At 34.4% G+C, this 16,111-nt stretch overlaps 1 protein-coding gene across 3 annotated transcripts in view; it reads left to right on the top strand.

Annotated features, from left to right (window-relative positions):
- LOC134849100 (protein FAM227B-like) overlaps positions 1 to 16,111 on the top strand; it is a 147,703-nt gene that overhangs the window by 95,179 nt on the left and 36,413 nt on the right. For all 3 annotated transcript variants that reach the window (XM_063866483.1, XM_063866484.1, XM_063866482.1), the window contains exons 3-11: positions 1,128 to 1,247; positions 8,268 to 8,397; positions 9,076 to 9,140; positions 9,229 to 9,279; positions 9,498 to 9,602; positions 12,910 to 13,008; positions 13,327 to 13,527; positions 13,975 to 14,101; positions 14,275 to 14,442. In XM_063866483.1, coding sequence (XP_063722553.1) covers positions 1,128 to 1,247; positions 8,268 to 8,397; positions 9,076 to 9,140; positions 9,229 to 9,279; positions 9,498 to 9,602; positions 12,910 to 13,008; positions 13,327 to 13,527; positions 13,975 to 14,101; positions 14,275 to 14,442 — 1,066 coding nt within the window. The remainder of the gene's footprint in view (positions 1 to 1,127; positions 1,248 to 8,267; positions 8,398 to 9,075; positions 9,141 to 9,228; positions 9,280 to 9,497; positions 9,603 to 12,909; positions 13,009 to 13,326; positions 13,528 to 13,974; positions 14,102 to 14,274; positions 14,443 to 16,111) is intronic.

Genomic DNA, 16,111 nt, shown 5'->3' with positions numbered 1-16,111 from the left:
TTAACCTTAGCAACTCCCAGGCTCCTTCCCACTGGAACTCGAGGTAACGCGTTTGCCTTTGTACCCAAATGTCGGGTTCTAGTCCCGGTCGGGCTTGGTTTTTTTCACTATGTATGAAGTTGAGAACTTCTTTTCGGGAAAAATTGATTTGACTGCTTATGCTGTGTCAGCTTAGTTGCCATATCGGGATCTTTTCTGGTTCAGTCAGCTTTTTTCATCGTAGATGCAAGTGTCTTTGATTTACTCCTGTAACTTGTACAATTAATAGCTATTACGTTGTATTTTGTTTTAGGTTTTCCTTGTTTCTGTTTCGCTTAAAAGCTTTGATCGTTTTCGGTTTATGTTGTTGCTCAAATACTAAAAGCTTATTCAATACTGGTGGGTATGTTTTTCTACTGTTTTCTTAAAATTATGTTCTTTACTATCTTGTTATTTCCGTCTCATTTTCTGGTCGCTAGCTTGGAATGCTGCATTTGCGTTGTATCGCAAGTGATGCGAGGCTCCGATTCGCCTCTGTGTTAAGAGTTTTTTTGTAAGTTAAATGTGACAGCAACCGGCTATTGGCATTTTGCTGATTCTTGCGGCTAGCAACTGAACGTTATTGCAACCGGTTGGCTGATTCTGCCCATTTGGCTTAGAGATTATGTCGGTGCTTGGTATGACAAAGGCGTAGGGTTCGAGTCCGGACGGGATTTGTAACTTTTTGCAAACTTGAAGTTTTCTGGTTTCTGTAATTTAATTTTTCTGACTAAAGTGTCTGGTTATTTTTTTGTCGACTTAGTTCTCGCGGCAGGTTCTTTCCATGAATGCTTGTTATGCTATGTTTCTGATGTATTTATGTTTGGTTCTCCTAATTTTGTTGTCGTTTTTTTTCTGAATTGGTTTTGTTCTCCTGGTTTTATTTGAATTTTGGTGCATTTGAAATTTTTAAGGAAATTCAGTTTTCAATTTAATAAAAAGCAATTTTAAAACGTTTTTTTTTTGTTTCGAAATTTTGCTTTAATATAGCTGTTCTGTTTCTTATTCGATAACAAAGTTATAGTGATTCTAATCCCCGCTTTGCTTCTGTGTCAATCTTCGCTGTAAGATGAATATCTGGTTATGCATGTTCTTTTCTGTATGTGTAGGATGAGTGGCCTCAGAAACTGTCTGCTGAAGGATCCCTGCTGGTCAGTGTAGACTCTGTGTTGGGATCCAAGGAGGACATCAGGGACACATTGAAGAGTGCCGCTCCACTTCGCCTAGAGGTAACCGAGATGAACACGACAGGGCTAGTGTCATTCAAGTGGATCACTGATCTGAGATTCAGAAATTTTGGCTCATTGGTAGTTTAATCGGTCCTTAACTTCGGCTTGCTTTTGTGTACTTGATTACAGAAGCAACGCTGGTGTTGTACAATGACCGAAGTTGAGTTCAAGTCTTTTTTAAGAGTTGATAAGTTTTATATTCTTTCGATTGTGAAAGAGTGTTTTCTCGCACTTGCAATTGGTAATTTTCTTTTTCTTTGCTTTTAACTATATTCTAGGTGACCTGGAGGGATCCTACGAAAACGGTTGAATAAACCGTATAGCGTTTCTGAGGTAGAGTTGGCGGCAGTTTAATTGATATGAAAATGTATCTCAAATGTTTGTCTAAATCGAAAATCAGTTCAGTCAACTTTTTTAAATAGCTAAAGAGTTTATTGTAGCTAAAGAGTTCTAATAGCTAAAGAGTTTCTTGATTGAACTGTCAATTATCTTCAGTAACGTTTGAAAACCATTTGTAAAGGTATTTTTCAGGCGGTAATGGAGTCGAATCACCGAAAAATGATTGCGTTTAGCGCCACTTGAGTTGACCTTACAAAATAATTGTCAAAAGTTCAGAACTTGAACTCTGTATGTTTGTGTAAATTCAGACCGAATCTTATAGCATTTTGGGTATAAAAAAAATCTCTCCTACAAATTACAAACGGAATTATTTGCATAAAATTTAGCAGCCTCTAAGAGTTTTCGTCTTTAACATAGGAATTAATTGATTTATAAATGATTTTATTGGCAAGAAGTATGTTTTAAGTGGAAAGGTATCATTGGAAAGGCCGCCTCTTCACGCGTGTGCCTGTAGACTCTCCTAGTTGCTCTTTATCCTAACCCATTTTCTACAGCCTTCGAAAAGTTATGTGGGGTAACGTTTGACCCATGTGTGTGGATTTTCTGAAATATTTTGGTTCATTTTTTTGGGTTTGTTAGAATTTCCCCGCGGAGATCGTTTTACACAAAAGCTTCTCCGAAAAGTCCAATTTTTGATTTTTGTGTCTGATTTTTTTAGATACTTTTGGACTTAGATAATTTGGACTCAAAACTAACATGCCAAATCTGATACATGTTCAATCGAAAGTACAGTTTTTGGAAAACTCCTCTGTGTAAGCATCTTTGCGCAAATTTTTTTAAAAAAAGTTATGGCCCTCGGAAAAGTTTTAAAAAAGTCAGTCTTCGAAAATATTTGAGTTTTCTCAAAAACTACTCTCTCAAAATTAATATCAAGGGTTGAAGTCGGGACAACAGGTTGTGAATAGCCTCCTATCGGACCTTTTTTGACTTTTCTCAAACACTACACTGCCAAATCGGAGATTAAGTGCTCAATTGAATTGGTCTTGGAACAAATGTTACGTCTTTGTGAAAAACCCACTTTTTGAAATTTCATTTTCATTTTTTTTCACTCAAAAACTACCTGCAAAATCTGAGAATTATAGTTCAGTCGAAAAAAAAACAGTTTATGGGAACCTTCCATGCAGAAATTGATCCTCGATTACGGGTTCAATCGAAGAAAAGCCTTCGTGTCTTTTTTCTGCAGAAGCTCCGACGCTTTACACCAGTCAGCTTGCGAGCATTTGTATTAGTACGAACCTTAGAACGGTCGCAGATCGAATCCAAGACGTAGCGAATTTTAACTAATTCGAGGCTTTAATTTTTACTTTTGTTTTAATTGCACTTTATAGAGATGCTTTTTATCGTGTTCTCGCTAATTTTTGCGACGCACAGCTTCGCCTCTAGGTAAAAAAAAATTTTGTGTTTGAGAAAAATCACTTTGCAATGCACAATCTAATTTTTGTCTCTAATTTTTGTAGATAAATTGTTATTTGGAAAAAAAATTGAGATGCTCTGCCAATTCTAAAGTTATAGGTTCAAAATTCATCCTTGCCTAAATTGTTATTCTCTTCGTTTGTAAAAAAAAACAGTATTACCTTACGAAAAGTCTTTTTTTTGTTTTCACGAAAATGTTCTTGTTTTTCATCGAAACTACCCTTTCAAATTTGAATTGAGTTCAGTTGAAAGAACGGGTAGTAGGCATCTCCTCTATATAAATGGAAATTTGCTTATTTTGTTAGAGAAACCACTATGGTTTTAGGTAAATTCCACTGCATGAATTTTGAAAATGGCGCTGTTCATCCAGCACCAATACAACACTTTTTAACAAATGTCAAACAGGGATCTCCAGTTCAAGCTGGGCCCCTTAATCAGAATTTTCAGCGGAATAAAAACTTTACCCAATGATCTACTTTTCTCAAACTGGGTTAGTTTTATCAAAAAAAGGCTAGGTATAAATAGCTCTAGAAATTCAAATAAGTTTGAGGCCGTCTATTTTTTCTTCGAAATTCGAGGTTTTTTCAAAAAACGTCAATTTTTTTTTGCGTTTATTTTTGTTTTCCAACTGTCATTTGGCTATGTTCTTTATAGCTGCAAGTGTTTGTTGTTCATTGTGTTTTTAGAAGACTTGATACTTTTTTACAAAATCAATTTTTTGGCGCAACTGGTGTCTGCTCAAAAATTGTCGTTTTGTTTCCGATTCGTCAGTTTTGTTCCGTTGCTAATTTAAATTTCAATTGTTTTGCTCGGCATGTTTGCTCAGATTGAAATTTTATCGAGACATACGAAAATTTTATTTAGTAGACCTAGTTTTTTCAACATTTTTTGTTTTTGTTTTATGTTTGTGTTGTATCGCAAATGATGCATTTGTCTCTGTGTTTAACTTCCCATGTTGACTTATTTATATGCCTGAGTTTTGCAACGCTTTTAATGTTTAATAAAGTCAACACTTTAAAATTTGTCGTAGGGCGAATGCTTTAACTTATCATTTTTAATTTATCTACAATGCAAACTTCTAAGGTTTTCTTTCTAGTGTTTATTTGAAATCATCACATTTGAAATAAGGAATCTTATAGTTGGGTTTTGTCAGGGTTCTGCCTCGGGCTGCAATTTTCGCGTGCCGGAAAACAAACCGAATATTCTTTCTTAAAATCGTGAAATATGATTAGTTTGAAAACTTTTTTTGAAGAATTGTTGATTTTCATGATCTGTCTTTACTAGTTATTGGCGTTTTAATAAAATTTAAGCCTCCAAATGAAGCTTAGGAAAGTTGATAAATAAAACACGATTGAAATCGTTTTTCATGTTTACAATTTATGCTTTTCAAAAACCGGCTGATGTTATTAACGGATGCCAATGCCAAGTGGTTCATTGTCATGAATAACGCTTATTATGGACTAAACATGCCTAAGTTTTTGAAAATTAACATTTTTAAGTTGAATAAAAAGTGTTCTCAGCTGCCGTTATAATTTTCGGCCAGAAGTCCCGTCGGCCTGTTGTCCTAGACCCGCAAATTTTGCCTTCAAACATGAATTCCTAAAATTTTCTAGCTTACGAGAATTAACTATTAATCTGATTTTCTAGAAATTTTCATAGCACTTAGTGTTAACAGCTTCCGAAAAATTGAGCTTTGAACCCTATAATTAAAATAGTTTCGAAGTACTTTCAGGGATTGCAAATCTTCCCTTCAAATTTAACTACTCAAAACTTTTTGTTTTCGTGACATGCAGTGTTTTCTTTGATTTTTGCAAAAATTTTCAAAAAAGTTAGATGTTAAACAACTTCTAAAAGTTCGAACTTTTCAACTCAAATTTTCTTTGATTTTGTAAAAATTTTCAAAAAAGTTAGATGTAAATCTTTACATCTAACTATTTTGAAAATTTGTACAAAATCAAAGAAAACACTTCATGCCACGAAAACAAAAAGTTTTGAATTAAAAAGTTCGAAATTTTTAACTCTATGGTTGGTGTACTCTCAGTGCTGGCAAATTTTTTCTCATAATTTTACTGCTCATTTCACTTAAGTTTTCGAGATATGGCTTTTATAGATTTTTCAAAAGTTTTCAAAAAATTTTCAGCAGGCTGCAAATCTGGCCTTCAAATTGGACTGCTCAAATTCTTTTTAGTTTTCGAGACATGCCAATTTTCATGGTTTTTTGAAAATTTTCAAAAAAGTTTGATACAACAAATTTCAGAAAATTTGAAATTCGAAACTCAGCGATGGGTTGCTGTCAATGTACTCTCAGGAAGCTTGTATCTGAATCCCAAATCTGACTGCCGAACGCCTTTTAGTTTTCTCTGAGATATGGCGTTTCTTGGTTTAACAAAAATTTGCACAATTTTTAAGTTTAAAAACAGTTCTCAAAAAGTTCTCGACCCTGTGGCGGTGTGAAGTCAAAAAATTCGTTTTTCGAGATTTGACAATTGTTTCGAGATTTGATTATTGTTTCAAAAGATTTGACAATTGTTTCAAAAGATTTGGCAGAAATTTCTTTAAGTTCGAAAATTAAGCAAGCCCTATGGTATGGTGTGTGATAGTATTCTCACGCGTTGAACATCTGACCTCAAATTACGACTGCTAAAAGTTTTTATATTGCTCAGATCTAACGTTTTATGTTTTCAGCTCAAAAATTGTAAATAAAGTGAGGAATTTGTTTCAAAAAAAGTACTAAGATCTTATTTTTTGCAGTACGCTCGATTAACCATTTGAGTACGGGTTAATTTTAAAAAATTTAAAAATTGGGTACCAGACTTTTTCCCCGTAAATAACTTTGTTCACAGAATAGTCAATTGTAGTAGAAATGGTAAATTTCACGACTACAGTCATGCTCAATTTCTTGAAATGTCAAATGCCATCATTTAGAAGGTAATTTAAGGGGGGGGGTTCGTTTCAGCTAATAGCTTTTTTTTTTCAAACAAAAATTTTTGAAAAAAAGATTGTTTTTTTTTCGTATTTGTAGCTTTCCTCTTAGTTTCTGTCGGCTCATTTTTCCTTTTTAAAATGCAGTTTGTATTATCTGGTACAATTTTTGGGCTTAGTTTTCAAAGCATAGATTTCTTTTGATTGACACAGTTTCTACTATGATTGAAAGTTCTGTAATTTGTGATTTTTTCGTTTTTTTTCTTCAATTAAATAATTTTCGTTGGCTTATGCTATTTCAGAATAGTCAATAATGATGCGTAGTTTTGTGTATTAAATGTATGTTTTTGTCTTTCGAAAAAACTTATAAAACTTTGTAATACAACAGTTTTTTTTCAAGTTCTTCTTTTCCCTATTCTGTTCCTTTTACTATTTTTTTCTTTAATATTGAACCCCAACATCTAATAGGTTCCTTCCCAATTAGCCCAGGTGTAACGCCGTCGCCTTTGCATCCTAAGGGTTCGCGGCTTGGCCGGGTTCGTGAAATGCCGGCTCAACTGGTGTCTGCTCTAAGATTGTCGGCTTAGTTGCTACATTACAGATTTTTCTTCTGATGTGAGCAACTAGATGTCAGTAGTTGCAATTACAAGTGTTGTTCATGGCAGCTCAGGTCGGACTTAAACTCTTAAGATTTTTTAATCAAATCATATTTTTTTTCGGAGCAACTTCTTTCTGGCCTAAGATTGTTGCCTCTTCGTAAGTTTTTGTTCCGTGGCTAATTTAATCTTCAAATTGTTGGCATGAATTTCTATCAAGACATACCGACAAATTTAAATATTTGGTAGACCTAGTTTGTTTTATTTTGTTCATTTTTTTCCCGACTTCTTATGTTTTTTGTTGAATCGCAAGTGATGCGAAGTTACACTTCACCCTTGTGTATCTTTTATTTATTTGTAGTTTTCACGTTCAAAAGCTTGTTTGAAGCACTTGAGGTGCAAGTTACCCGCTAGTTTATTTTTAAATATTACAGGAGAGATAGGATTACTAAATTCATACCTATGGGTTTGAAATAGGATTTTAATTGCTCCGCTGATTTTTTTTTGTTTAAGCTGGAAAAATTGACCATCAGCCTTGAACTTTCGGAAATTAAATTAATTTTTTTATATTGAAATTGAAAAATTTTATAATATCAAAATTTATTATATCAAATTTTATAATATCTAAAACTGTTTGAAATTATAAAAAACGTTTACTACAATACTTTTTATAAATTTCATCGTCTGCAGTTTGTAAATCTGAATCAGCAGAAACTAAATATCTAGTTTCTCACCAATTCACTATTTAGATATTTTTCTACAAAATTTGAAGCAATTATACTTCTTAATCTGTAGGAGATAAAGAAGATTCCATTCATACCTATGGGTTTGAAAATTGATCCAAACATTTTGCCTTCATTTTTCATCTTACATCAAAAAATGATCAATGGCCCTGAAAATTCACAATTGAATTGTATGATGTTCAGTATCGAGAATTTATTAATTTAGGTTAAAGATCTTGAAATTTCAAATCTGAACCCACGTAACATGCTATCGCGTAAGGATACTTCTGCTGTTCGAACACTCAAAAGAACGTGAATTGAAAGTGTCATCATTTTTTGCTGAGGTGAAGCTGAGTTAAAATTATAATAAACATTTTGAATTCAGTTTTCCAAATTCTTTGATAAAGGTTCGTGTTGATTCGAGCTCGCAGTTCAAATTACTAGCCATGTGCTTTTCAAAAAAATTTTAAGGCAATTAATGCGCAATGTTTTAAGAAAATATTTTTCGTTTTCGTGAAGGATTTTTGTTGCAGCGCAAATGTAAATATTAGTTCAGCGTGCCATTTCTGTATATATTCCTGAAGGATTTTATCATTTGTTTTTATCATATTTTGATGGGAAAACAAGTTTTTAATGCGTGGTTTTTTTCTGAATCTTTTCGGATCATGGGTTTTGTCAGCTTTGTTACAGCTATCTAATTTTTGTTCCTATGCTAGCGCAAAATTCAGTTGTATTACTCTGCATGTTTTTCTCAAAATCAACTTTATTTGAAGCAAATCGAATAAAACATATGGAAGTTCTGATAGATCTGTTTTTTTCTCAATTTTTTGTGCCTTCCGTCTCCTTTTCTGTCAGCTAGTTTGACACGCTACGTTTGTATTGGGCTGCAAGTGGTACGAAGCTTCGCTTAACATCTGTGTTAATTTTAACAGTCTCTTCAATCATTTAAACCCCCGTTTTTCTCGTAGGTTCTGGATGAACTGGAAGATCGACTACTGAAATTGGAGAGCGAATTGGTCCAGTACTCCTCAATGACCTTGACTGACATTGTAAGACCTTCTAAAATCAAAGACGGTATCTTCAACGTACCGAAAAAAGGTACGTTTCAGTGTAATCGAACCATTTATATAAAATGACAAGTGGTATAATTAGAACGAACTAGGGTGTAATTACACAAGCGCACATGCTGAAGTCAGGCAAGTTTTAAGGCAAGGGAAAGAGCGAGAAACTTATTTTTGTGAGCATTGCTGAGTTCAAGCTCATGGCTTTCGAGCATGTGGATTTCATAAGTTATGAAAAGTTCTTTTAGGGTACATGGGCAACTCCATTTTTTCCCTTTTTAACCATCTGTCAGTTGAGCTTTTTTTGAGCATTTCAATTATTTTGTTCGCTAGGTTTTTTTTGAAGAAGGTTTCCTAAAAATACGTCTCGCTAAATGCTATTTTTTCGCAGTTTGACTTGTAACTTCTTCCTAGGTTCTCTAGAGTTTAGTTCGCTACATAGAAAAAAAATTACGCTTTTCGAAGTTAAAGAAGCCGTTGGCGAGAACATGGAGCTTGACTTGTTTCCAATCTGGTTGAGATGATGTTATGTTGTTATAGGGCTCCCAAATTTGAAAAATAGCCGAAAAAACTGACGGTTTTCTCGGGCTGCTCAACATGGTCACTAGAAAAACATGTACCCATCGTCAATTTTTGCAGGACTTTTGCTCGTAATGCAAAGAACAGCTTTCTCATTTCAAAACTTGTCAGTTTTACGATAATGTATGATTTTCAGCTGAAATCATGGAACAAACTGGCAATGGAATTGAAGCTTTCAGAGAAGAACTGCAGAAAAAACAGGTGCTGGCAGACTGATATGAATTTAACTTCTGCTAATAATAATATTTGTTTAACTGCTTAGTGGATGATCATTTTGTTGTGTTCCTAGAGACGAAAGAAGGCTGGAGTGAACGGCGACGCCAGCTCAAAGAGCGTGGAGGTGAGAACGGTATTAGACACCTTACATATTGAGATCTATTTCTACACTAACTTACACTTGTGTTATGATCGAGATCAACTTTTCCAACCCAGCTCGAACTTTCTTGCGTTCATGTTCTGTTCAATTTCGAATTAACAGCATGTGTTTTATCCGGATTACCAATAATGCTTCCCTGGTCCTTTTTTAAAACCCCTAGTCCCGCAACTCTTTCGTTTCAGGCAACACACTTCCCAGGGTTTTTCCCTAAAGAAATGCTCGATTTTCCCGGTCAGTATGAGGCCCCAGTCCTGATGAATGCTGTGACGAATCGTCAAAGTTTCAATGTGAGTAAAGGTTGTTGTTGTAAGTTTTAGTTATCGGTGCTGTTTTACCCTTACGATAAGCAAAGGTATGCAAACGGTACTAGATTTTTACCCGTAAACTTTGTTAGCAGAATGGGCGAAATGGTAATCAGTAGATTTTTAACTGCTGGGATAATAGGATGGCTCTTGTATTGATGGTGTATGTGCCTTGGGTGCACGGGGTTGGCTTTAACTATGTCGGTTTTTTCCAAGGGTTTTATTCAGAGACGATGAACGTAGCTTAGACTTTTGTTTAGGGCGTGGTTACCATTTTTTCGTTTGTTTTTAGGAAAAGTCTAAAAATTTGTTTTTTTTTTCCTGAAACAAATCAGGAAAATTTGTTCACGTTCAAAACTGTTTTTGTTTCTCTGTTTGACTGCTGACTTCTTTTTAAGTTCAGCTCAATTTTTTTGTTGAAAGGAAGTCAATCTTCACTATCGAGCAGCGTAAGTGTAAAGGGCACGAAAAACGTGATTGACTTCTAATTCCAAAATTTGAATTTAGTTATCAGATTTCCCAGCGTAATACGTTTTTATTTATTGATCCAGTTTTTTACACTTGCGGCCAGCGTAGTGTAGTAGTACGAACCTTCTTTTTTCTAACCTAAATCACTTATTTGTCTGCCTCTTTGTACAATCACGATCAGTAACCTTGGCAATTTCATAGCATCTGTTCTCTGCTCTATTGTGGCTAGTGTTTGTGATTTATTAAGCGTCCCTAGCTGAGTGGTAAGTGCGTTAGACTCTTAGTTTCAGGGTCGCAGATCTAATAGGAGACGTAGCCGAATTTTTACTAATTATTTCTACTTTTTCTTATTGCGCGTTATAGAGTTGACTTTTTCCGTGTTCTAGCTAGTGTTTGCGAAGTGCAGCTTCGCCTCTGTGTTAATTATTCCATCGCCTGTATGTTGAGTTTGATGATTTCACAGGCTGCTCGATGTTGTGTTCTCACTAGTGATTGCTAAGCGAAGCTTCGCCTTTGTGTTCAAATTGCGTTAACTTTATAACAAAAAGTGTCACCCATAATTTGTTCGAGAAATTTAACGAGCTTTAAGGCCATCTTTTTTTTGTTTATTTTCGAAAATTGGAATTTTCTTTTCTGTTTAATTGCGTTCATTGACACTTCTCCAATTGTCTGTTGGCTATGCTCCAATCAGTTATTGTTGGTATAATATGAGATCGAGTTCTAACGAGAATTTTTTGAAAAGTCTTAATCAACTTTTTAGACCCTTTAATGAAACTGTAAGTATATTTTTTTGATTCAGGTAATTGAGTAAAGGAGTTTTTTGCTTACTGTTTAATGTTTTTTTAAGTATTTTGTTTTTTCCGTTGTTTCTTAATGGTAGCTTTGAAGCTAGCCTGAAGCGTTATCATTTCCGAAAATCAATAATTAGCAAGTTGAATCTTTTGTTGTTTTTTTTCCTGCTCTTTTTCCTGATAAACTTAGTGTTTTTCTCTGGTTCTGCACACATTAATTTTTTAGAACAACACAGCTCAATTATTTTCTGTTTGCTATTTGCTGAAATGATTATTTTTGATGTGCATTTTTTTCATTGCATTTTTGATTTCAATGTTTGGGTGTGTTATCTTGGTATATGTGTTCAATTGTGTCCTGTTCAAGTTTTTGTTCAACTACTGTCGGAATTTCTATCTTTGGATAGTAAAATCTAATGATATTTTCCGGTTTAAAACCTAACAAATCATATATATTTTTGTCAGGCGTTTTTCTTTAGAACCAAGTTTCCTAGTTTTCAGATTTGTATATTTTCAATCCAAGTAGGGGAATTTTTTTTCCGTTGAAAGGTGTTTTTCTGGTTTGGCTCCTGTAAAGTGAATTAAAGTCGTTCAGTGTTTATAAATATTCGTGTTTGACAAATAAATTAGAAAATATTGATTTTTTGGGTTTTTTCATCATTATGTGCAATTTACAAATGCAAGGGTTTCCTTGCTTGTCTTAGAGCAGTTTGATGGAGTTAGACTGAATTGATTGAATGTTTTTTTTTGCTGATGGATAAAAAATTTCGCGATGCATTATTTTAAATCTTCATAATTTTTTTTACTTTCATTTTCGTGCTTCAATAATTTTTGTCTTGTTATTTTTCTGAGGATCGATGTTCTTTCGGAAGTGAGGCCAAGTTTATTGTTTTTGAATGTCAGGATCAAAGTGAGTTATTACCCTTGCAATCGGGTACTAGACTTTTTTCCCGTAAACATTTTTGTCCACAGTACTCATCTGGACTCGTGGTACCTTGGCTCATAATGAATTCAAATTTTTTATTGTTTCTTGCACACTTAGCTTGGAGGTAACGAATGCGCCTGAGACGCCCAAGGTCTCGGGTTCAAATTTGACTAGGACCTGTTTTTTACGATAAGTATTCCGGTTCAAACAAAGTTCGGCTGATTATTTGTCTGCTTATGTTTTATCGGCTCAGTTGTCAGATCAAAGAATCGTTTTTTTTTGCTGTAAACAATTTTCACTGCAGCTGCTTTAAGTATTTAAGCAAAAATCCGGCAGATTCGAAATTTGTTTTTAATACTGGTGTTCATTTTACCAACTCGATTTTTCAAAATGTCTTGTTTCAAAAATGTCTTTCATTTTTTCTTTTTTATTGGGTTAATAAGTTTCGGCTCAATTTATATCGACCTAGTGACCTCTTATTGCGTCGTTGCGTCCGAAAAAAGTTTCTCTGCGTGCGTGTGCTCTGAGGGGAAAAGAACATGAAGTTTTTTTGTTAGCTTAGAACTTTTTTTGATGTTTTTTCGGCATGAAAAATTTCTGCTCCGGTATTTTCGGCTTTGTTGCCACATGGTATTTATAAATGTAAACTCAATCAACCATCCGGCGCATCTAGCGTAGAGGTGACACAACTGCTTGAGACCGCGTTTTCCTTGACAATTTTTTATTGACAAAAACGATATTTTGATTTTTTTTCTTCAAATTTTTCCGTTTGATGATAATCAAACTTGTATCGCTAGTGGAGCCAAGCTCAGCTTCGCCTCTGTGTTTAATTTCAAGTTAAACGTTATAATAACTTATGTTGTTAAACGGTATAATAACTAATGATAGCGAACTTTTCTGCGATTGAGTTGAATTTTCCAAAGTTTGTTCTTCATGAAATGCTCATGTCCCCTTTATCTCTCCTTAAATATGATTATTTTTTTGGACAATTTTGTGAAAAAAATCTTAAATTAAAACTCATGTATGGTTTATACAGAATACGATAAATGCGTCCACAGCAGAATACAATCAATCTGTGATCTAACAAATATCCTTTTTTTTTAAATTACAGCCCGGCTTCATGAAATTCTGGAAGCGCATCTTTCAATCGGAGGCTTCTGTCGCAATAATGCAGGACACTTTCTGGTGGATATTTCTCGACAAGTTTGAAGTGAGTCAGGTCATTGTCATTTGCATTCCATCTACCTTCATTCTAGTGCACTATCTATTTCGCGATATACAGCGTACGATTAATAGGCTATATTGCCTTAATGACAGTAGCTTCAATGCTGCTTGAATTTATAGCTCAACAGTTTTAAGCATGTCTGGCGATGCAAACGAAAAATTTTGATGCGCTTACATCCATTTGATTGCGGTCCATAATTGAAAACTATAAATCTCACTTTGAAAAGATTGGCTGGAATTGGAGATTAAACGTGGTTTTGCTAATGCGCAATCTTTTTTAAGTGTGTAATTAAGGGTAACTTAGGGCAAGTACACAAAACAGAGGTCTGCACGTGATGGTGGCAGTGGAGAAGGAGATGGCGAAAGTGGATCTAGTGTGGCGAGTGGTATGATGGGTGAGCGAGAAGTACAAGTGGCCAAGGACAGATTGTTCAACCGAATCGCAGACAGCTTTGTAGCCATGCTTTTCAGTATACATCCAGACATGAAGGACAAATTCCTCAATGTAAACACAAAAAAGCTCGCTCAACATGAGTCAGTTATAATAAAAAAAAAAGTTGGCAAACGGGCTGAAAGTTATGTAAGAGCATCATAATTCACCAATGAAAAACTTGACAGAAAACGTGTCAAATCTTAGTTTTTAAAAAGTTGGCAGACTTTTGATTATTTGGAATTTTTCTTCCATTCAGTCCTTCTGCTATGTGATAACCCCCAAAAATGGGCATAAAAGAAGAAAAATTGTCTTTTTTTCTGGCCTTAATCCGCTATTCTCAATTTTAATGTTACTTTTTAATGAACTTTTTTGCTCATTTGAGTGCATCAATCAAATTTCTGTTGGTTATGTTCATCAAACATCCGAACAGTCAATTTACTCGAACAATTTCATGCTCTTTAAAGTTTGTTATTACAGTGTTTTTTGAATTGTTATAAAACGAGTGTTATAAATGTTTAGGTGTATCCAGACGTGTTGGCTCAGGCCATCTGTGCTTCATACGTGGAATGCTTCCCCATGTCTAAAATTCTGTTCAACGACAACTTCAAGCATTACGTGGCCACGATCTGCTTCCAATGGATATCTGGTGAGAACTTCAACATGCTATACCCAAGAACATCCCGAACATTTATGTATTCAGACCTAAGTTTTTGTGAGGTTGCTGATTCTTATCCGATTCAATGATTTGAAATAATAAAACTGAAACTAGCAAACATGCAAATAGCTTGCCCCATTTTCTGAGTTCGACAATTTTTTAAGGAATTAAGCCTGGACCCATGCACCTGCGTGATTGGAATGTTGACAAACTAATGGCATCGGCAGACATCTCTAATCCAATTCTGGACGCTGCGAGGTCAGGTGATACAAGCAGTGCGTCAGGCAAAAATACCCCGAGAAAGATATCTAGGCACGCTGCAACTCAAGAAGGTGAAGACATGATATTATCTTTCTTCCATATTTTTTTTTTCACCAGTAGAACAGGCTGAGGTTAATTATTAAATAGCGAGAAAAACATGGAAAAATAGTCACTAGTTTTTTTTTTCGTTTTTCATGGGTTCGACATTTTTACAATAGTCTATTTGCTCTGGATTTCCGTTAGGCCTTGTGCGAAATCATTTGCAATAATTTGAGCAATCAGCTTGAGCGAAAAAAAAGATTGAAATTAAGCAAAATAAAGTGATATGTCACGTGGATGCTCAGCATTCTTTTTTACTCGTTATTTTGCTTCGGCTGAACGTGATAATTGTTAAAAATTAATTGACGAGAAGAATTACTTTTTGGAAGAAGAAATTTTTTCTGCTCGGAAAACATTTGTAGTCGGATTATTGTTTGTAAGTATATTTTTTGCGACTGTGTTTCTACAGCATCAATTTTTGTTATGAGTTTTGATTTTTTCAGGGAATCATGTGGTTATTTGGTTCAAGATATTTGGCCCATTTTTTTCCGTTCGACTGAACGTCAACAAAAGCACTGAATGGAGTCTTGTCTCAAACTATCTGAAATTATGATTTTATCTGATTGCAAAATTGTGAGAAGAAAATCCAATTTTTTTCTTTAGTTACACTAGCAAGCTTGCCAGCGTTAGTGTTTTAGTACGATTCTTCTTCTTTTTTTACACCTAGTTCGTAAATAAAAGTGTTCATTATTTGGTGGCACTTTTGCTATAATCACGATGTACCATTGGAAACTTAGTAGCATCTGTTTTCTGGTTTATTTGTGGCCAGTGTTTGTGATCCATGAGGCGTCCTTGGCTGAGTGGTTAGTGTGTGAGACACATAATTTGTAGGTCGCAGATCGAATCCGAGACGTAGACGAATTTTTACTAATTCGAGGCTTATTTCTATTTTTTTTCTTTTGCTTTTTATACAGTTGATTTTTTTCCGTGTTATCGCTAGTGTTTGCGAAGTGGAGCTTCGCTTCTGTGTTAATTATTCCTTCGCCTTTACGTTGAGTTTGATGATTTCAAAGGCGGTATATTGTTTAGCATAAAAATTTTAAACTTCGAAAATCGTATCGACTAGCATAAAAAAATCAAACAGGAAATTAATTTTTGTTTAAATTATTATGATTATACAAAAAAGAAATATTATAAATTATAACGTGTTCACGCAATTTATATGTTTCGCGACATCAGTGTTCAGTTCATGCCATTACATGTCAACTAACAATGTGACAGATCACTATTAATGTGTTAAGGAATTTTTTTGCTTGTTTATTGCTGAATTTTCAACTGCTCAAGCAATTTTATGTTTCTCAAAAAAGCAAAATTCAATTTGAATGTAATAGGATTGTTGAATTGTATTTCTAACAAAAAAGAGACATCTTTATTAGGCTTTTCAGTACTATGGGCTATTTTAAATTTATTTGTGCAATTCGTGCGGGCACCGATTTCTAAGTATAAAAGAGAAAAAGAGAATAGATTCGTCTTAGTTAGTCTGGAAGAACTTTTTTTTTTGAATATTTAACAAAATATGTCACATAGCATATCTTTGTGTATCGCAAGCGGTGCGAAGCACCGCTTTGCTTCTGTCAAATTTTGTTTTTAAAGGATTTGATCTTTTTTGCAATCAAAACATCTCCTTGTAATTCAAAGAGC

This window comes from Symsagittifera roscoffensis, chromosome 1, assembly GCF_963678635.1.
Source record: "Symsagittifera roscoffensis chromosome 1, txSymRosc1.1, whole genome shotgun sequence".
NCBI lineage: Eukaryota > Metazoa > Xenacoelomorpha > Acoela > Convolutidae > Symsagittifera > Symsagittifera roscoffensis.
This window is presented reverse-complemented; position numbering and strand designations above follow the sequence as displayed.